General features: G+C 45.5%; 1 protein-coding gene across 1 annotated transcript in view; it reads left to right on the forward strand.

The window, feature by feature from the left end:
- The window catches only part of LOC126266832 (protein jagged-1b), a 521,463-nt gene that overhangs the window by 459,608 nt on the left and 39,205 nt on the right, over positions 1-22,650 (forward strand). The window contains exon 6 of the mRNA XM_049971392.1: positions 11,061-11,194. Coding sequence (XP_049827349.1) covers positions 11,061-11,194 — 134 coding nt within the window. The remainder of the gene's footprint in view (positions 1-11,060; positions 11,195-22,650) is intronic.

The raw sequence follows: 22,650 nt of genomic DNA on the forward strand, positions 1-22,650 counted from the left end.
AGCTACAACGCATGCGCGTCGCGCAAATCTACATGAAACACGTACATTCATAAACTCTTCAGTGGTCCAAAACAAGGCCCTTAGAATAACTGCAGACGCTCCCTGGTATCGGTCCTACGAAGACATCACACACGACCTTAACATCCCCGTCATCTCATCCCACATCAAAAACAGGACTATCAAATTCTAGAACACATCAGAAACTTCGCCCCTTGAAATCATCTCATCATTAGGCCACGACGCTTTCGACATCAATTACAAACACTCCAAACTCACAACCGCCCACCAATTTAGGCACTAATGCACAAATAACACACTATTAAAACACATTCATACTAATCAAAGAAACACTATGCATGTCCAAAAAACCATCATATTTCACAACCCCTAGCTGAGACAGAAAGCAGGAAAAAATCTACTGGACCCTCGCACTATATGGACCTTAGCCGAAAATGCTGTCTTCATCGTCGCGCGAGATTTTAAATATTCTTGCGCAAACTAGTGCTAGAGTAAAAATGAACAGGAACTTTTTTGTAGGTTATTTAACGCAGCTTAATTTTGTGCTGTGACACATTTTCGCTGGAGGGTGCGATTTTCCAGTTATTCAAGAAAATGGTACAAAAGTGACTTTAAATGTGTTATGTCTTGGAAACCATTCAGAAGAGGGTATAAGTCCATTTCAAGTTTTTTGTTCAGAATCATTAGTGCTATCCTCCTGAATCACCCCGTATGGCTGTAATCAGCCATTAGTAGTCCTAAATACTGTTTCATGCAAATGTACATCTCCGCCAGAAGCACCTTCTTTCAATAAATTTCAAAATATTGTGGAACCGGATCTCAAAAAACAACGAATTTACATCTTAATTTTTCATCTACCTACGGATGGCAGCGTATCCAGTCGCCGACGTGTCGAGCTAAACCCTGAACAAGAATTCTCTCTGTTTAGGTCGACAGAAGAGCCTATATTTATAAGGCTCGTTTGTGCACCTGTCGGTTGTTTGATTTGCACCTCGCTGGCCTCAGGTGGTGCAGGTAGAGCGGTCATCCGCGAGACCCAGAATTCTCGTGCGTGCTGGCGCTGCCAGCTGAGGGTCGGTGCGAGCGAGGCCAGTGGCCCGAGGCACTGCCCCAGGCTTCCCACGAGCAACAGGCGCACACTGCCAACACCCAGCGCTCATTTCCCGAGGTTTCGACCTCTTGGCCGCGCACAGAACGGCACTTCCCCAACACGTCGATACGAAAAGACGGACGGCTGCTGTTGGCTTCACAGCCCGCTTCGAGTGCAGACAGCGAACACGTCTGCTACTGTTACTCAGATCCCCTCAACAAGGTGATCGATCCCGGCATTTACGACTCGCCACAGCACTTACCATTTCATCCATTATGCCTCATACGAATATTTTATCACAATACCAAAACCAACACATTTGTTCGCTCGACCATTCGTCGTATTCAATGTGGTTACTATACTGAGAAGGCACAAAATTATGACCACTGCCCACTACGAGATTTAATGACGTGTGGCACCGTAGCAGGCATGTGACGCAGTTTTATAACGGAGCAGAGAGGAATAGGGAATCACTGTAGCGACAATACGGACCACAAATGATCAAATCTACTGATTTAAGCAACTTTAACAACGGGCGGATTGTTTTGGCCTGGTGCCTGGGAACGAGCGAAGCTGGTCGGCTGCTCGCGTGCTACCGTCGTGAGCGTCTGTGGTTGAAGAATGCTGAAACCACAAGTAGGTGAAAAAGTGCTGGACGTCCTCATAGCAGAACGTGGAAGTCGGGGGATTTTCAGCTCTGTAAAGTAGCATAGACGGTGATCGGTGCCAGATCTGACGACAGAGTACTACTGCAGCCATAACTGTGTTAAGAGTACGCCGTCCACCGCCCATTATTGAACATGGGGCTCCGTAGCAAACCATCCGTAAATGTTCCCTCATTGACCCAACGACAATTACAACTGCAGTAGGCGCGGACTCTCGAGATTTGACTGTGGAACGATGGACATTTGACGTCGGGTGGAATGAATCACTTTTTTTTTACACCTGGTCGACGGTTTAACCAGACGTTCAGGCATCCACACGAGCAGCTTCTCGAAACACGTACCGGGCTGACACAGGCTGGAGAGGGCAGTATTTCACTTCGGGAGAAATTCGGCTGGGCTTCCATGGTACCTGTGGTAGAAATGGAAGGTAACATGGCATCCCTTCATGCTTGGTGTCTTCCACGACGGCGATGGCATTTTTCAGGAGCACAACCGTCGGTGTTACGAGTCCAGAATAGTGCCACATTGTTTTCTAAGTACCATAGTGAACTTACAATAATATGTTGATCACCAAATCCGCTTGATCTAAATCCTACGAAACCCATCAGGCATGTTGTCGGTGACATCTAGTGGCGTATACAGGGTGATCAAAAAGTCAATATAAATTTGAAAACTTAATAAACCACAGAATAATGTAGACAGAGGTAAAAATTGACACACATGCTTGGAATGACATGAGATTTTATTAGAACCAAAAGAAACACTCCATATTGTTAGACGCGTGAAAGATCTCTTGCGCTCGTCGTTTGGTGATGATCGTGTGCTCAGCCGCCACTTTCGCCATGCTTGGCCTTCCAGGTCCCCAGACGTCAGTCCGTGCGATTATTGGCTTTGGGGTGACCTGAAGTCGCAAGTGTATCGTGATCGACCGACATCTCTAGGGATGCTGAAATACAATATCCAACACCAATGCCTCACCATAACTCCGGACATGCTTTACAGTGCTGTTGACAACATTATTCCTCGACTACAGCTATTGTTGAGGAATGATGGTGGACATATTGAGCATTTACTGAAAGAACAGCATCTTTGCTTGGTCCTACTTTGTTATGCTAATTATTGCTATTTTGATCAGATGAAGCTCAATCTATCGGACATTTTTTGAACGTTTTTATTTCTTTGGTTCTAATAAAACCCCATGTTTTTCCAAGCATGTGTGTCAATTTGTACCTCTCTATCTACATTATTCCGTGATTTATTCAGTTTTCAAATGTATATTGACTTTTTGATCACCTGGTATATCCGAGAATTTACCAAGGGCTTGACGAATCCATGCCACGCAGAATCGTTGCCGTTTTGTACTCTAAATGTGGACCCACATGCTATTAAGAATTTGCTCGTAATTACTTGGCTGATCAGTGTTTCTCCTCTTTAGTGCGAGCGCAACAATAATCTCTACTACACGGTTTAACCAAAAAGGTGCTACGTACTTCCATTTTGTTTGTAGCAGTACGCACCACCTTTTTGTTTTTATTTTAATAGTAAGTACGCAGTAGTCTTGAATCACTAATCTTTTTAATTTTAGATGTACTATTTCTGCAAAGCCCTTTCTTACTAGTGAAAGATAACCAGTTTAGCACTTTTTCTGGTTCTGTAAAAAGGTATTTGTGCTCTTTATTACTAGGTAAAAATAAGGTAATATCCGTGGCGCTCAATCCGTGAACGAGCTTCTGGCCTGACTGCAGAGAGTGCAGCCGTTCGTTCGCGCTGCAGTAGGAGGGTGAGGGTGGCGAGTTGATCACGCCAGCCGTCTTTTACCCCAGAGAAACATCCCCCGCACTCATCTGACAGCAAGTTGAGTGGACCGAGACAATCCTGGACGAACTGGAACGAGGAAAATTGCCCGCTGCTGCCCTGAACCTGGAGCCTAACGCTCTACTCGCTACAATACCACGGCCTCTGCACTGATCAAAGAGTGTGCTATTTGCCTTTCCACAAATTTTAGGCCACGGACGCAGGCCTGAAGAAACGGCAGGGGAACAGAAAGGGAGATGCGAGAGTAGCGCTTCCCCGCGCGGCGCCGCGGCGGGAACAAGATGGAGGTGTCGATACCTGTCCGGGCGAGCAGTGTGGGCGATGAACACGTCGGCGCGAGCGCACGCCGCGCTCCGCACGTGACATCATTGTCTGCGCGCCAGCCACGCGGCGCCGTCACGCCGGCACGCCACGCGCACTCCACTCCACCACCCCACAGACCGGCCCACACCAGCCCGCTGCTGGAATCGCAGGCGCGACACTGCCAACACACAGGGCTGTCGCTTTCTATGCTTGCCATGAAGAAGCCGTCGAAATAAGACGCGCCTTATTGTGAATGGGAGCAATAGTGGAACACATGTCACAATTTTCATTTTCCCGTGTACATCGAACCCAGGACCGAGACATGTATGGTCGTGAGTCGTATCTGGATAGCTCAGCCGATAACAGCATTATCTATGAAAGGCGAGGCTCCGGATTCGAGTTCCCCTCCCCAATACAGCTCTAGTATGTCAAGTAGTTTCACAACAGCGGACATTCCAGTATTGAGTTTATATTTCATTCTAGTTTACACTTTGGCGTGGGATGTGGTGCCACAAGCAACTGTGCAACTCAGGTGTCGACATAATCTTTATTCGGATGGGATGAGGAGGTGGAGAAAGTAATATCACTTCGCATTCATTGCTACGTCGGAAAGTCTTTCCATCTCCGTGATGAATTCTGGACAACCAAATCTTCATTAATCCCACCCTCGTAGCGAGGTCGCTAACGTACGCCAGTGTGGTGGCGCTCGGATAGGAGGTACGCCGGTTCGAATCCCGGTCTTGGAAAGGTTTCACTGTCAGAATTTAGCTGGCGAGGAGGGGAGAGGTGATGGAGTACCTGATCACCAGTCTCTGTGCCAATGGATTAAATTCCAGACCTCTTCGCAGTTTCGAATGAACTGAGGGCATGTGACAGTGTTGATGGTGGTAAGCTCGTGGGATGGGGACTGCAAGGTTCGGCAGCCCCCTTGGTGCTATGTGAGAGGAGCAATCCACGTGTTTCGATCTCTCCCTTCCCCCATAACAACATAAATCCAATAATACACTGTACGAGCACTCATCACGGTCATCGACTCGACATACGTATATAATCACTTGACATATTGTAGGAAGACAATGGAAAAACATTTCCACTAGGGCCTTGCCTGTAATGGTGGTGCGCCGGCCGGAGCGGCCGAGCGGTTGTAGGCGCTACAGTCTGCAACCGCGTGACCGCTACGGTCGCAGCTTCGAATCCTGCCTCGGGCATGGAAGTGTCTTATGTCCTTAGGTTAGTTAGGTTTAAGCAGTTCTAAGTTTTAGGGGACTGATGACCTCAGAAGTTAAGTCCCATAGTGCTCAGAGCCATTTGACCCCTCTTGTAAAGGTGGTGCAGGTTTCCTGCTCCCCTATGCTCGTTCCCTGAGTGTGGGGCTACTTTGACTTGATACCTTAATTGCTATGTATTAAACTGGAATCGTCATATGGTGGAAACTTAGGTAACCAGGCTGTTAAAAGCCAAGGGACGAATGATTGACAAAAGTGGTGTTAGGATTGAGTCCTAGGGCCAGATAAAAGAAAAATGTGATTGGGCACAGCCCAAGGCTTTTAAAAGACGATCTAACGAGTCCTTTGAAGACTCTCATGCTGTTGATTTTATCTTTGTCGTTCTTCAAAGGAAGTTGCGCATGTATCACGAACCAAGAGTGCAGCCACTGTCCAACTGAAATACAGTGTGTGGAGCTGTCTGAACAAGGAAAATAAGTTCGGGCTCTGCACTGTCGCTGATAAAGCAATTTCTGTTCAGATTACTGCCTACGAATGGTGTAGATTATCAAAAGAATACCGAAAAACTTAGAAGGTTTGTACAGGGAGTCATGAGGGAGAGTTTGAAACAGGAATCTATGTCCAGAAATGTCGCCCGACGACGCTGCAGAAGATCGAAATTACAGAGACTAATGCTTACCCATAAACCTACTCTTGAGCGGAAAACGAGTTCGAGCGCTGACGAACGCTGACGAACCACATAGTGTGTTGATATAAAAAAGCGGAGACGCCGTCAGCGCCATTTAACATCATAAATTCTTTAGGGTCTGATGCAAGAAGTTTCGCTCGCAAATCCATAAACGTAACATAATCATCACTCGCGGATTAGGCCTCTGGCCTGTTCCCGATAACTGGCTTTTGCCCACAAGGCAGTACGAGGAAGCGATATATGGGATATGTGATCAGCGTGCCGTTAATCCCTCCAGCCATTTTTGCCAGAAGATGAAAGCTGATGGTTCCGCTGCTTCTTTCTTCAAGCAGTTCCTCACACGGCCTCTCGAGGCTGATGGGCCCCATTCCAGACCTCCCTACTCCAGAGAGAAATTTGAAGAGGTCCCGGGAACCGAACTCGTGTCCTTCCTCACCGACGGCAGCGACTGCGGAGGCAGTCCGTCAGCATACAGACTCACCTTTCCTACCCAAAGAGTGGCCTAATCGTAGATGTAGACCTCCATAATTTCCACTGCGTAGCGTTACTGGATGAAATTTTCGAAAATCTACAACCCCTCGACGTTTGTTGATATCATTTTGCACTATACAAAAGACTTGAGATCATACTTGTACCGGATAGCGTCCGAGACCAGCACTCTTGGTGTTTTTGTGCAACCCACCAGCTAAGGTCACCACGACACCCATAACTGCAGGTTAGGTTGGAGTGGAATTACAGTTTTCCATTCATCATTACAAAGACGGTGTTTACGTGCAGTCAGGGGCGTTTACGGTTTCTGAAGAACAGAAGCAGGTGCAACTGCCTATATGTCGTCAGCCCAGACCGACGCAGTTACACCAACCAATTAATCTTCGTTGAAGACGAGCGGTCTATGGCGCTGCAGTCATGGACTGTGTGGCTGGTCTCGGCGGAGGTTCGACTCCTCCCTCGGGCGTGGGTGTGTGTGTTTGTCCTTAGGATAATTTAGGTTAAGTAATGTGTAAGCTTAGGGACTGATGGATGATCTTAGCAGTTAAGTCTCACATGATTTCACACATTTTTTACGTTGCTCGACATCGCAGCGAACAGAGACCTGCTGGCTCCTAAGAACGCGCCAAGGACATCACAGCATCACAGGGAAGTTAGATAGCACGCACCGGAAATCGGGTATGATGATATTAGCTGGCCCAACCCGTGCATCTCCGACACCGGGGAGCACGCCTCACCTCCGTGCGGCGCCTGTTGGGGTGCTGGGGACGGACCAGAGGGGCGCATAGTTTACACTATGACGGCCGGTAGGTGGGTTTACGAGGCCGTTAAGTCACGGCGCCGTCGATGGTATCGGGGGTCCGGCGAGCGCGCACCGCCCGCGGTTATCGCTACCGGCTCTGCTTCCATTACACGGTCCAGCGCTCGCCGCCCAGAGTCAACAGACCGCGACACGCCAGGTGAGACACCGGCTTTTGTTCGGCCCTTTCGGAGCCACGGCCCTCGGGATTGTCGCGTTCCCTCTCCTCTGAACATGAGGCTATTTATGAAGAAAAAAAGAAAAGAAAAAGAAAATGACTACGGAAAAAACTGGGGAAGAAGGGCACACAAATCAGGTATTGTACTGATATAGCTGAACACCAGCGTAATTAATCAGTTTGATTGTGTGAGTGCGGTACGTTAGAACTTCCGTTCATTATCAGACTGCAATGTTTATTTTAAAAATAGACAAAAAACAAGAGAAAGAACCTTATCTTCTGGGAAGCAAGGTTAGACAATTTTGACTTACCACTACTGGTCAGGACAAAGAAATTTCTTGAACAAAGTATATCTCCAGCTGGCGATCCGCTGCCATTCCACGTCGCAGTTTTATCTGTTCTCGTTCAGTATAATGCGTCAGATTCAGTATATGTGTGTGTGTGTGAAATCTTATGGGACTTAACTGCTAAGGTCATCAGTCCCTAAGCTTACACACTACTTAACCTAAATTATGCTAAGGACAAACACACACACCCATGCCCGAGGTAGGACTCGAACCTTCGCTGGGACCAGCCGTACAGTCCACGACTGATGACCATAGATGTTAAGTCCCATAGTGCTCAGAGCCAAGACACTGTCCATTCCGTTGAGCTGCTCTTCCAAGTCCTTTGCTGTCTCTGACGGAACTACAATGTCATCGGCGAACCTCAAAGGTTTTATTTCTTCTCCATGGATTTTAATACCTACTCCGAATATATGTTATCAAATGTTTATGTAAAACACAGACTTTTTGAGATGAAGTACTCGTATCATTTATGCCACAGTGAATTATGGTATCGAAGGGGTTGCTTGATACTGCTTCGCTTGCTTTCTGTGACTTTCAGAAACCTTCTCTGGACTTATTGGATCATTAAAAGGTTGGTTTTTCGTGTGTTTTCTCGTGCAATCGCCGGTTTGGAGGTAGCTCGATGTCGCGCATGCGCGGACTGCAGCTGTAGTGAGACGTCTGCGGAGGCGGCGCTGCAGCGGGCAGCGCAGCAGCAGCGCGCAGCTGTCGCCGCCGAGCCAGCTGCAGCACGCAGGCCGCGTTAAGCCACTCTGACCGCCGCAGGTCACACTCGCGTCGACGCCCACCCGCCCCTCCCCACTGGCACAGCTTCATCACTGCGCGAGCCAACCGGCCATCGCACAGCGAGGAGCAAGTGTACAGTCCAGAACGTGGGGGCGCTCATTACGTGCTTTGCTGTACTGAGAGAACAAGAACGAATTGCTCGGATTGAAAAGAGTGTAAAACAAGGATTCAGCCTTTCTGCTCTACTGCTCAATCTGTACATCGAAAGAGTAATGATGGAAATGAAAGAAATATGCCGAAGTGGCATTAAAATTCATGTTGAAATTATACCACTGATAAGAAGAATTACAGAACCTGCTCAATGGGATGGCAGTCTAATGGGCACAGAATATGGGCTGATAGACAGTTTGTTTTAAGATGTCGGGTTGAGCGTAAGTATCTCTTGACGAATGACAGCACAGTCAGTTGTCGAAATACTGTGCAGGATGATGACTCTACAACCTGGCTTGGCAAGGAAACGACAACGTTTGCTGTACTTACACTAAAAATTAAACTCCTCCCGCACAGGCCATGAAGGCCCAAAGGTACCGCTTGGCTGCCGTGTCATCCTCAGCCCACAGGCGTCCCTGGATACGGATGTGGAGGGACATGTGGTCAGCACACCGCTCTCCCAGCCGTATGTCAGTTTCCGAGACCGGAGCCGCAGCTTCTCAATCAAGTAGCTCCTCAGTTCGCTTCACAAGAGCTTAGTGCACCCCGCTTGCCAACAGCTTTCGTCAGACTGGATGGTCACCCATCCAAGTGCTAGCCCAGCGCGAGAGCGCTTAACTTCAGTGATCTGACGGGAACCCGTGTTACCACTGCGGCCATGCCGTTGGCGTACTTACACTACCTCATCATGTCACTAGAGGTGAAACCCTCCCCCCACACGCACGCACTACAAAATGAGGCGGGGAGTATTGTGTTGGGAGTAGCGAAGTAGTAACAGTAGGCTATGTCGGTCAGAAGAGCTCATTGACTAATAAAGTACAGTAGTCATTGGATGTCATCCGATTAACGAGTCCATTAGGCACATATCAGCTTTTATAAAACTGCCCAAGTCGACTGTTGGTGATGTGGCTGTGAAAGGGAAACCTGAAGGTCAACAAAGCAGACCTCATGTAATGACAGGCAGGGACCGTCGACCTTCGGCGGCGGGTAGTTCCAAAAAATAAGGGGGGAGAATCACAGGTGATTTGCAAAACTTCAGCCAACTGACAGTGACTGTGCACAGGGAGTTAAAAATGATGTGTTACAATGGCCGAGCAGCTCTTCGTATGTCACACATTTTTATAGCCAATGCTAAGCGACACATGAGCAGGTATAAAGAGCAACACCACAGGACAGTGGATTTGGAAAATGAATCACGCGTTGGAAAATGAATGTGGCAATGCGATGTGAAAATTTGGGTTTGCCATTGGCTCGAGAAGGTTACCTGCTATCATGTGCAGCACCAACAGTGAAGTGAATTACAGTGATGCCGTTACGGTACGGAGGTGTTTTTCGTGGTTAGGGGAAGTTTACTTATGCTGTTTAAGAAAAATGTAGGATATCAACACATTGTGTACTACGTACCATAGAGGAACAGTCTGGTGTGCATGATTACTTATCAGAATCTCAGTTCATCCTGTGATAATCAGCATTTGTTACGCAATGGTTAGTCGAAAATAACTTTTTTGATGTTACTGAGCAACAGTCATACAATAACTTTTAAATGAACCACCACCATTTGACTGTATTGTTGTTTATTTAATTTCTACCCAGTTTTCTGTTTTTTTTATGGCATTTTCAAGTGATTAAGTTTACATTAACATATATGGCACGACGTCAAGCTCAAAATTAGCTAAAAATTAAGAAAAATATTCGCTCCCCAAGAAATGACGATTTTACATCTGGCATTTCGTGGGGAGCGAATATTTTTCTTAATTTTTGGTCAATTTTGAGCTTGATGTCCTGCAGTATATGTTAATGACATAAAGTCAATCACTTGAAAATGTCATAAAAGCCCGAAATCTACGTCGTAATTAAATAAACAACAATACAGTCAAATGGCGGTGTGTTCACTTGAAAATAACTTTCTCGAAATGGATCGCCCTGCCCAGTTTCCCGACCTGAACACAATGGAACACCTCCGGGATGAGTTACAACGTCGACCTCGCTCTAGACACCAGCGTTGATCATCACGACCTTCTCTAGTTTTGGTTCTTGAAACAGAATGCGCTGCCTCTCCTCCACAGTCATTGAGGCACTCCATTGTAAGGTCCTCGTATTATAGTCTACTAATAGATGTCCGGATATTTTTGATCAGTTAACGTACTTTATTAGGTAAATGTACTCATTTACGTAGCCGTGGCTAGGAAAAATGCGTGATCAGTATCGCCGATACGTGCAGAAATCAAAAGCACGAGAAATGTGAGCAACTAAGAGGTGCCGGTCGTTGGTGGCCGAGCGGTTCTAGGCGCTTCAGTCTGGAACCGCGTTACCGCTACGGTCGCAGGTTCGAATCCTGCCTCGGGCAGTGTGGTCTTTAGGTTAGTTTGGTTTCAGTAGTTCTAAGTTCTAGGGGACTGATGACCTGAGATGTTAAGTCCCATAGTGCTCAGAGCCATTTGAACCATTTTTTAACTAAGAGGGACAGAACTTTCTGGAGCTAACATGAGTTGTGTTGCTTTCGTAGGTGCCGTCCCGGCTGGCAAGGCGAGTACTGCGACCAGTGCATGCCGTACCCTGGCTGCAAGCACGGCTACTGCAACGGCTCCTCCTGGCAGTGCATCTGCGACACCAACTGGGGAGGCATCCTCTGCGACCAAGGTCAGTAACCTCCTGCGCCCGTCTGCTTACGCTCGCTGTCTGCCCTCGTCCAGTTGTTTGCTGCTACTTTTGTAGGGCACGTGAACTGCAAATATTGTTGTTTCAGCATCCAGTACGGGGAATGGTTTCATGAAGGTCTCCGTTATAGCCAGTCCTGTGCAAATTATCCCATCTATGCGTAACTACTACAACCTACACCCATATAAACTCGCTTATTATAGTCAAACCCTGGTCTCTCTCTACAAAAAAGTCACCTCCCATCCTGAAACACACACAAACACACACACACACACACACACACACACCTTTTAGTCACATTTTGCAATGACGCCCTTTTATCCCCGATTGGGTTCCGCATCTCTTCACTAGTTACCCGATATATCCATCTAATCTTCTTGTAACACCGCACTTCTAAAGCCTCTGTTCTCTACGTGTCTATAGTGTTTGTCTACATTTAGCTTCCATGTAGGGATACTACCACAGACGTCTTCTTAACACTTCAGTTTACATTCAACTAGCGTTATATAGACAAAGATTCCTCGTGAATGTTTACCAGTGGAAATCATATTAAACAGTCCTAAGGTACTTCAGATCATTCTTCACATACAGACAGAAAAAAAAAATCGGCGGGGGTTCAGTTTATAAATATATATTACTAGATGTTGACATATTCCTCTTTTTCAGAAAAGTTTGTCTTGCTATTACGAGTTTGCATTTTGTATCCTCTTTACTTCTCCCCTCGTCAGTAACTGTGCTGCCCAAGTAGGGAATTTCACACTTTTAGTGTCTCATTTCCTAACTAATGGTTCCAGCACCACCTGACTCAGTTCCACATCACTCCATTACACTTGTTTATTTCTTTTATTGATGTACATCTTATAACTTTGTAAGGCGTAAGGCATACTGCAATTATAAAATTATGGTCAAGACAGTGTTCGAGCTCTTCATGACTTTGAATCATGGAGAAGATCGCAGCAGATTGGTCGAAACGTCCACTGATAAAGAAATATGAAAACGAAAATGACGTCCTATAACAACTCATCAGCGACAGTGACCACGAAACCCTGCGTACTTAAGTTAAACATGGAATAACGTAACAAAAACTCCTTACGCGATCATGACCGAATCATTCACAAAAATAATTAAAGGAAACCGTCGTAGTAAATACAGGGTGATCAAAAAGTCAGTATAAATTTGAAAACTGAATAAATCACTGAATAATGTAGATAGAGAGGAACGAATTGACACGCATGCTTGGAATGACATGGGGTTTTATTATAACAACAACAAAAATACAAAAGTTAAAAAAATGTCCGACAGATGGCGCTTCATCTGATTAGAATAGCAATAATTAGCATAACAAAGTAAGACAAAGCAAAGATGATGTTCTTTACAGGCACAAAACCAGAATCACGCATTTCCTCGAAGAAAAAAGGCCCGATAGCGGTAGATGTGGTAAATCCAACCCATACCATGACTTTCTCGTCGTGCAACGGAGTTTCCACGACAGTTCTAGGACTTTCGGTAGCCCAAATTCTGCAATTGTGGGCGTTGACAGACCCTCGGAGCGTGAAATGAGCTTCATCGGTCCACAACACGTTACTCAACCAATCGTCATCTTCCACCATCTTTTGAAACGCCCACACCGCAAATGCCCTCCGCGTCACTAAATCCCCAGGTAACAGTTCACGATGCCGATGGATTTGTACGGATAGCATCGGAGGGTCAGCCAAAGTGCCAACCAAACAGTAGTGTATGGAATGCCGGTGCTACGTGCGACTGCTCTAGCTCTGACTTCTCCGTGCATAGACGAACCCGCCACAGTCTCCATTTCTTCCTGAACTGTCACAGCAGCATTACGCCTTGCGCTCGGCTGGCCACTATGGGATCTATCGTCTGAACAACCCGTAGCTTCGAACTTCGAAATCACTCTCGCCACAGCTGCATTTGTCAACGGACCTTTACCCGTTCGAATCCCCTTCCTATGGCGATAGGGTCGTAACGCTGAACTAGCACATTCCCCATTCTCATAATACAGCTTCAATAAAAGCGCCTTTTCAGGTAACGTCAACATGCTGCGACTGCTGGCGCATTTGATTCTCTCTCTCATTACAGCTCCGTTCATACACGATTGTCATGCGCAATCATTGACGTTTTGCTGTCCAGCGCCATCTGTCGGATATTTTGTGAACTTTGTTTTTTTTTTTTTTGTTCTAATAAAACCCCATGTCATTGCATGCATGTGTGTTAATTTTTACCTCTCTATCTACATTATTCCGTGGTTTATTAAGTTTTCAAATTTATACTGACTGTGATCACCCGGTATATTCACTGTGTACAACATGTGTTGGCAGTGCAGCTGGTACCCAGTTAGGACGATAGCCACATCCTAGCCACACAATCTCGTATACTTGGCAGAAACATAACAATCAGTGTTGGCTGGGTGTTGACGTTCGAATGGCGGAATCTGGAAGTTAAATACAGCCGGCGAGCATGTGCAGAGGACTTAAAATAGCGAAACCACCCACTGGCCTCGCCAGTGAAGGCTTCATTCAGAGCACTGCTGCCGCTCCGTCTCTGATCGAGTGTGAGCTGAGACGTTTGGAGTCGTCCGGGCCCTGCAGCTGGAGTCTCCGGCCTGTCGCTCCGTTCGGTCGGAGAGCGCGATGTGATTAGCGGCGAACAGACGCGCCCCGGAAGTGGAGTGAGCGCCAGACGGCGGAGAGGGCGCGCGCCAGATGCGGCCGCGGAGTCGGGCCCGGCCCGGCCCATAAAACACTCGCAGCTGCGGGAGACGGGCGGCGCGTGCCGCTCCCTCGCGGGGCCACGGGCTCTCGGCCGCTTTTTAGTCCGTGCGCCATGCGCAGCTATCACTGCCGCCACCCTTATCGAGAGGCGGAGTGCTGCCGCTCACACAGCCACCTGGTGCCGTTATCCACAAGCATTAGTCGGCGCTTCCCACAGCTCTCCACTGAGCCACTTCCCTGCTACAGACCACATGGTCTTTTATTTTCGTTCTTTTTTTTTAATTTGGCTCTTAGATACACACATGTCATTTGGCGACGACTATTTTCAGCCACAGGGTCTCCCAGGAGGAATGGTCAACATTCAAGTATACGACTGTAACGATTATTTCAAGCTTACGTGCTTGTAAGCCGTATTCCGAATCAATGGTTCAAATGGCTCTGAGCACTATGGGACTTAACTGCTGCGGCCATCAGTCCCCTAGAACGTAACTAACCTAAGGACATCACACACATCCATGCCCGAGGCAGGATTCGAACCACCGACTGTAGCGGTCACGCGGTTCCAGACTGTGGCGCCTAGAACCGCTCGGCCACCCCGGCCGCCTACTCCGAATCGTTCCTGTTGCATCCTTGAATGTTGACCGTTACTCCCGTACAAATTGCGTCCGCAGCTCGTGGTCTCGCGGTCGCGTTCTCGCTTCCCGAGCACGGGGTCCCGGATTCGATTCCCAACGGGATCGGGGATTTTCACCTGCCTCGACATGACTGGGTGTTTGTGTTGTGCTCATCATTTCATCATCATTCATGAAAGTGGCGAGAATGGGCTGAGAAAAGGTTGGGAATTTGTACGGACGCTGATAACCGCGCAGTTGACCGCCCCACATACCAAACATCATCATCCCATGTACATGTTGCGTGTTTCAAAATTCATGTTATGCATTCTAGAGGTTGCAGAGGGGACTTAGTAGATCAAGTCTTAAATAGGAATCCATGTAAAGATTGCATTCCTATTTACTGCGATTTTGCAGTAGCAGTTCGACATGACGATCACGAAGTTCGGTGCACACAATTATCTCCGCAGTAAGTTCGCATAAACTCTGTCTAACATGTGTAGTGTATGGTTAATCACTTCTGCCGCAGCCATGATCCCTCCTACCAGACCTTTCTCCGACTGGGCAGGGACTCATAAACAAGATCATGACGTGCTCCAATTAACCTTCAGTTTGATGCTGTGTGAGTACATTTGATCGAGACAGGGGAAACGAAATCTTCCTATGAGATGGTTAAGGCCAGTTAACTACTCAAAGCTCGCCCACAATGTCCCCTCTTGGTGTCAACAAGATGTTTAAACTCCGTTTCTTGTGTACCCAGTGGTGAATGATTACATATTTTATTTAAATACATTTGCTGTTGCCTAAATATGTTATTTATGGAAATTTGGTATTTGAAGTGACTTTGAGTTCAACGGACATAGGGAAATTATTCGATCATTTCATATAATTGGAAACAAGCTTGCCTCGTTCTTTAACATTAGTGTTATTATTATCATTGTAAATTTTTGATTTTTCCGGCAGCAGCCACTCGTATTTTTATATCTGCACAACTTTACAACGTTGTACGAGTCTAGCGAATCGTTGATCAATGGCAACAATATAAACTTACCCCGCTGATACAAACAAAAACGAACGAGACGTGTGCCGTCTTTCAGAACATTATAGTGACAGTCCAGCACATTATTCTCCTGTATAATTATCTGAAGCTATCACATCTGCTGCTCAAGAATTAAAGGGGAGTTTTCTGTGTTTTTACGGCTGTTATTGACGGTAAAGCTTACGTACAGTAAAGTCGACCGTATAACGAAAAATTTCCGTCCGCCGTCTTAATAGCGCGATAAATTTTTTGGCCACGAAATTCCCGGCGAGCGTGCACGATTGATGTTGTTTCGGTAAGTGCAACGCTTCTCTTAACGGAAGAATGATACGCTAATTACCTCGTTTATAAAATCCCTGACTGCGCCGGTACGGGTTCTGTGGCCAGGCGGCTGCGCAGCGGCAATTTACATACTTGTGTGTGGCGACTGGTTACAGGCAGGTCTCTCCACCGTTCCCGTGGCGCTGTCTCGCAATTAGACGAGTCAGCTCAGGAGCACGACATTCAACTCTGGCAACTGGGACAGGGTACAATTCCTGCAAATTATCGGTAACGTGCTCACTTGCAAAGAATTGACATGAACACCGTCGGTGTGAAATATTGAGTAACTGTGTCCCGCGGCGACACAGATACCACATTACCCCCTGATAACTTGCTTCTCGTTTACCTGTTAATTAGTTAATTAAAAGTAAGAGTCTCATGTTGGTCGCTGTCGTGATAAAATAGCACAGTCCCCTGTGGAGTTCATGTTTAATTATGTAACTGTGTAGCTCCATCCTGAAGGTACACTGAATGAAACTGGATGAGCAAATTAAATAAGGCACTAAGTTGTCTTCGCACCACAGAGACAAGAAATAACGCTGTCTTGAGTCTTGTCGAACTGCAGAAAAGTAGCAATGAAATTCTTACAGTGGTCACTACATCATTGGCTAACAAAGACATGCTAACAAGAAATGTTAGCAGTATGAATGTTAAAGTGTAAAAGAAATCGTGTCTCAGCAGTAGCGATTGGAGAATACGAGTACTTCTCTCGACGCAAGACTGCTTGCTGTAGTCACGCAAGTATCAGCGTCAGATTATTGATATTCGATTACTGTTTGTTAGACAAATATTTCATTTTGCTTTTTACGTGCCTATAACAGTCAATTTGTGGTTACGAACAAGGTTTCGCTGAATTTTTTTATGTTACTGCAGTTTCATACGTAATAATGAGTGCGTGGATATTCCTAATTTCATTAAATGCGCCAATGTAATGGTTCCTACATCATGGGGCAAATTGCGATAGTTACAAAATTTTTAAAAAAGTTTTGGTTTATAGATAAGTGGAGAAATTAGGAAAATTTTTAAGTCTCCTAGTAGTGGACCTATGGCAGTGAATGCGACACTGTTACTCGCTATGCTCATGCCAGTTTTCCGCTTCACGTACAGTGGTATCCAACTTCTGCATCTTCCCAAATTGCAGTTACATATCTGATGTAACACCAGATACTAGATACTTGTCTCCATCTACATATCGACCGTTTGGAAGTTCCAACTGATAAAATCGAAGAAAATGAGCTGTTAGTGTGACAAGGCTCAATTTGACTTTTTCTGCAAGTAGAACGCACTCGTGGTGCGGTCTGTGGAGAAATAGCCGAGTTAGAAGATCTCAGAAGATCCAACTAATATAATTTTGTTTGATTAGTAGGGATGACAAGGTTCTATTTGAAAGATGGAACTATTTTTTTTTGCCGAATTATCTTTCTTGTAATTATTACATTTCATTAATCAAATCTTATCATTCTTTAAAAAAATAGGGTTAACACGGGGAAATTGTCTGTCATGAAATTAGTTCAGTTTTGGCAGAAAAACAAACAAAGAAAAGGAAATGTGGTCTTCCAAACTGACTGAAGAATCAAGTGTAGAGGTAAGAGACAGGTGGAAACGCTTAAGGACTACAAAGAATATTTACAAAAACGATGCAGTAAAAGTGAAACATAACTGTGTTAACATTTCCCATACCTCATTCTTTGTAAAACTGCTGCTGCAAACAACCCCTGAAAGCCACAACAAATTGTCATCTTATCATGCTAATCTGTAATCGATTCGTCGTAGCTGATCAGATTTTAAGACTCCAACATTCGCTACGATATAACATCAAAAGCAACGCTATTACTTTGTAAAGTTCAATTAATGTGTCTTTCCTCACATTATGTTTCAATGTACGTTATATAGGTCCATAGGATTGCCTGGACCTGGCCAGTTTTAACTCCGCGTCATCTGAATTGGGGCACTTGAAACTGCACGTTATATATTTAAACTCTGTTACTGTTTCAATTATTTGTCCGTCTATAGTAGTTACGACCCTTATGGGTTCCAATCCTTGAAATGCTGTCACTTTAGTATTTACCTGAAATTTTTCTCATTCCGCATTTAGTGGCAATTAGGCTCAATCTACATAACGCAATTCCTATCTTTAATTCATATTCTACTTTTGTAAGCTGATTATCAGGAAATAGCGTCCTCATGAAGTTAGAATTATCACTTCTTAATGTATCTTTTAATATAATCAATCATTTATGAGTGATACTGTCAATAGGAACACTGAACATGGTTGGAGGCACTGCGATATGGACAGAGTCTGTCCCATTCCTTACAATAGTTAATTATTTTAGAATAATGACTGAATTGCCGTAACCAGATCTGCTGGAACTCCCATGTACTTTTTTGATTCTCTTTGAATATCCCGCTTTACTTTGTCAAAGACTTTCTTATAATCGATAGAAACATAATAAGTTGGCTGTCAAAATTCTCTTCTTTTCTCAGCTGCTTGTGCCAAAATGAGAAGACAACCAGAACAAAACCCTGCTATACCCCTAACATATGTGCTTTAGCTATTGGCGTTAATCTCTTATTTATAATTTTAATTAGATGATAGCTATAATTTATTCCATTCCATCCTGGACGTCTGGTACAGCGAATTATTTCAGATTGAAACACAGCCTAGGCTGCATTTATTTTCAACAACGTGCTTCGCCATTTTGGGGCATCATCAGATTGTGCATCCATCATAGAGCCATAAGGAATGACTAGTGCACCTTAAGTACACCAACAGATGCCGCTGTAGTGGCCTACAAAAACATAAACGTGTTGTCAGCTATGCACGGAGCAATATGTACATTTACCGCCCACACAGATATGGATGTGTTTCTCTGACGGTGTCTGCCGGTTTGAAATTAGATTATCTAACTACTCAGGAAAATTCCAAGATCGGACGGCTGGACTTAAATACGCGCACCACCAGCAGTTCATACACCGCCTTTGGCTGGCGCCCAGCAACTTTTACCGATCACCTCCACGACAACAAAAAAGGACAGGAACGATCATTCCTTAACTTTATAGGTAAAAATTTTAACTCTCGCTCGCCGGTCGAAGAGAGGTGTAGAGTTGCAGAGAATTAATCCGCGTCCGCCAGTAAAAGTTACCTATCAAATGGCTCAATTGTTTCACGTGAACATCACTACGCTTGTCTAGATACTGTTCTCGATCGCATTTGGGACTTTGTGCAACGCCACGGCAGTTTCGAGGTCAGACGAAAACAGCGATTCAAAATAATGTGACTTCAGCAACTAACAATATCACCCCCCCCCCTCCCACCCATTTAGGAAGCATTTTGTCTTCTACAGCCCATCCTTCCAATCGTCTATGTAACAAACCAAGTGTTCTCTTCGTGGAAAATACACTACTGGCCATTAAAGTTGCTACACCAATAAGAAATGTAGATAATAAACGGGTATTCATTGGACAAATGTATTATACTAGAACTGACACGTGATTACATTTTCACGCAATTTGGGTGCATAGATCTTGAGAAATCAGTACCCAGAACAACCACCTCTGACCGTAATAACGGCCTTGATACACCTGGGCATTGAGTCAAACAGAGCTTGGATGGCGTGAACAGGTACAGCTGCCCATGCAGCTTCAACACGATACCACAGTTCATCAAGAGTAGTGACTTGCGTATTGTGACGAGTCAACTGCATGGCCACCATTGACCAGAAGTTTCCAACTGGTGAGAGATCTGGAGAATGTGCTGGTCAGGGCAGCAGTCGAACTTTTTCTGTATCCGGAAAGGCCCGTACAGGACCTGCAACATGCGGTCGTGCATTATCCTGCTGAAATGTAGGGTTTCGCAGGGATCGAATGAAGGGTAGAGCCACGGGTCGTAACACATCTGAAATGTAACGTCCACTGTTCATAGTGCCGTCAATGCGAACAAGAGGTGACCGAGACGTGTAACCGATGACACCCCATCCATCACGCCGGGTGATACGCCAGTATGGCGATGACGAATACACGCTTCCCAGTGTGCGTCCACCGCGATGTCGCCAAACACGGATGCGACCAACAGGATGCTGTAAACAGAACCTGGATTCATCCGAAAAAAGTGACGTTTTGCCACTCGTGCACCCAGGTTCGTCGTTGAGTTCACCATCGCAGGCGCTCCTGTTTGTGATGCAGCGTCAAGAGTAACCACGGCCATGGTCTCCGGGCTGATAGTCCATGCTGCTGCAAACGTCGTCGAACTGTTCATGCAGATGGTTGTTGTCTTGCAAAAGTCCCCATCTGTTGACTCAGGGATCGGGACGTGGCTGCACGATCCGTTACAGCCATGCGGATAAGATGCCTGTCATCTCGACTGCTAGTGATACGAGGCCATTGGGATCCAGCACAGCGTTCCGTATTACCTTCCTGAACCCACCGATTTCACATTCTGCTAACAGTCTTCCGACCTTTATCAGAGTAGGAAACGTGATGGTACGCATTTCTCCTCCTTACACGAGGCATCACAACAACGTTTCACCAGGCAAACGCCGGTCAGCTGCTGTTTGCGTATGGGAAATCGGTTGGCAACCTTCCTCATGTTCAGCACCTTGTAGGTGTCGCCACCGGCGCCAACTTTGTGTAGATGCTCTGAAAAACTAATAATTTGCATATCACAGCATCTTCTTCCTGTCGGTTAAATTTCGCGTCTGTAGCACGTCATCTTCGTGGTGCAGCAATTTTAATGGCCATTAGTGCAAAAGAAACTTGTCAGACGCTGAAGACTCGTGCCTGTAACTTTGCTGAACCCCTGTCAATGTTTGCGATGCAGTCTGCGACACACGTAAGTCCGGCCGCGCTGCCGTGGGCAGCCCCTGCGCTTGGAGCAGTGGGCAGCCACGGCCAACTAAGGCTCCCTCGCCACGGATGGACTGCCAGTGATCGATGTCCTCGCGCCAGCGACACGGCGCGCTTCGTTTCACGACTCATTTGCATCCTCTTGACACCTCTGCCCCGCCAGTGACGCGCCATTAATTCCCCAGTAATATGCAGCCAGCGTGCGAGCCGCCGACCTAATGGAGCGGTATTTAGTTGCGTGTCCAACAATGTATTTAACACTCAGATCGGGCCGCAGATCGCATCGCAAGAGTGACAGGGTTGACCGTGTTATTAGGGGACCATTAGGCGGCGGATGCTGCGTTTTTTGAAGGACCGAGTTGCGTAACGTTTGTGACGTTAACGTCCTCAATTTATCTCTGTCTTAATTGGACGCTATTTGCCGGACAACTAAGATTTTTTGGTCACACATCGGAAACTCATTATTAGCAACGAAACTGTAGCTAACGGTTTACCTGATTATTTAACAGATTAACACTCTTGATAACTGAAAGTTTTAACTTTAAATACAAATAGTTGTATTCGAGAAATAATTATAGTTCAGAGACACTGTAGCATTTGCTTCTTCTCCATTAAGGGCGTACACGTTTCTAAATAACTACTAAATTAGTTGACGCATTGTTTTTGATTCCAGTCATTCCCACGGTTATTAACGTTGAGTTACAATTTTCCATATAATCTTTCCTGTTGTTTGTCCATGGTATTTCTAACCGGCAGTGCGTTTCTAGATATTTTCTACAGATATTGCAACACTAGAACGTCATCAGTGTCCTACTAAACAAATAGAAAAAGAAGAAAAGGATCATACCAAATTAACATAATCGCTCGAGCAAATCTTTGTTTCATATTCATCAGTTGTTATCCATATGTGCCATAAATCGTTATTGCACTGTTTGTTTTCCTATTAAACTGTACATTTTTCGTATTGATATGTTGTATGGCATTATTGGCCGGGAGACGTCTTCTGGCGTTATTCGGCCGTCTAGAGCAAGTCTTTACTAGGTAATTTGAGCAAGGATGATAATGAAATGATGATGAGGGCAACACGACCCCAGTCCCTGAGCGGACAAAGTCTCCAACCCGGATGGGAATCGAACCCTGGCCCCACCATGGCATTCAGCAGCAGTGACCTCTCAGCTACGGAGGAGGACATTTGTCGTATTATGCATCTATCTGTTGTAATATGTGTATAACTATTATGATTTAACCGCTATAACGTATCATTTCCACTACCGGTGCTCACCAGTGCTGCTTCCTGAACCGAATTGCCTACTTCTTCAATGACGTTCTTGTATCTTTTTCCTGCGTCTAGCTGTACTCAAACAGTAATTACGTATGTTTCTTTAGAAATAGCTTCTGCATAATACAGCTTCCGTACAATGAATATTCTTTCTACCTGATCTTATTTTTAGATGTTAATGAGATATTGAGAGGTGATCACAGCTAAGATGTAGTCTGGGGTCTCTGACATTCAGCGGACTCCATATCACCCAACAAGATCACCACCATCAGTTCTTTTTATGCAACTTCACCATACTCATATACTGCTGCAGTACGTTACATATCCCACTATGTGGCAATGATATTTTTAGCCATCAGTTTATCTAACTGATTAACGACTAAACTTCTTTAGTTTTTCGCGGTTAACATTGAGTGTAAACGTCCATTACACCAAAATTTTGACTAATATCCGTCTTTAGTTTCAATAGAACATGCACAACACAATCCTTTTGAAAAGCCTTGTGAACAACACTGTACCGCAAATCAAGTTGATACTTGACATATTTCATTGCAGAATATGTACTAACGTAAATCAGAGCTATATCTATGACAGACGGAGAACTTTCAGCCTTGCCA

The sequence above is a fragment of the Schistocerca gregaria genome, chromosome 4 (genome assembly GCF_023897955.1).
Source record: "Schistocerca gregaria isolate iqSchGreg1 chromosome 4, iqSchGreg1.2, whole genome shotgun sequence".
Classification (NCBI taxonomy): Eukaryota; Metazoa; Arthropoda; class Insecta; order Orthoptera; family Acrididae; genus Schistocerca; species Schistocerca gregaria.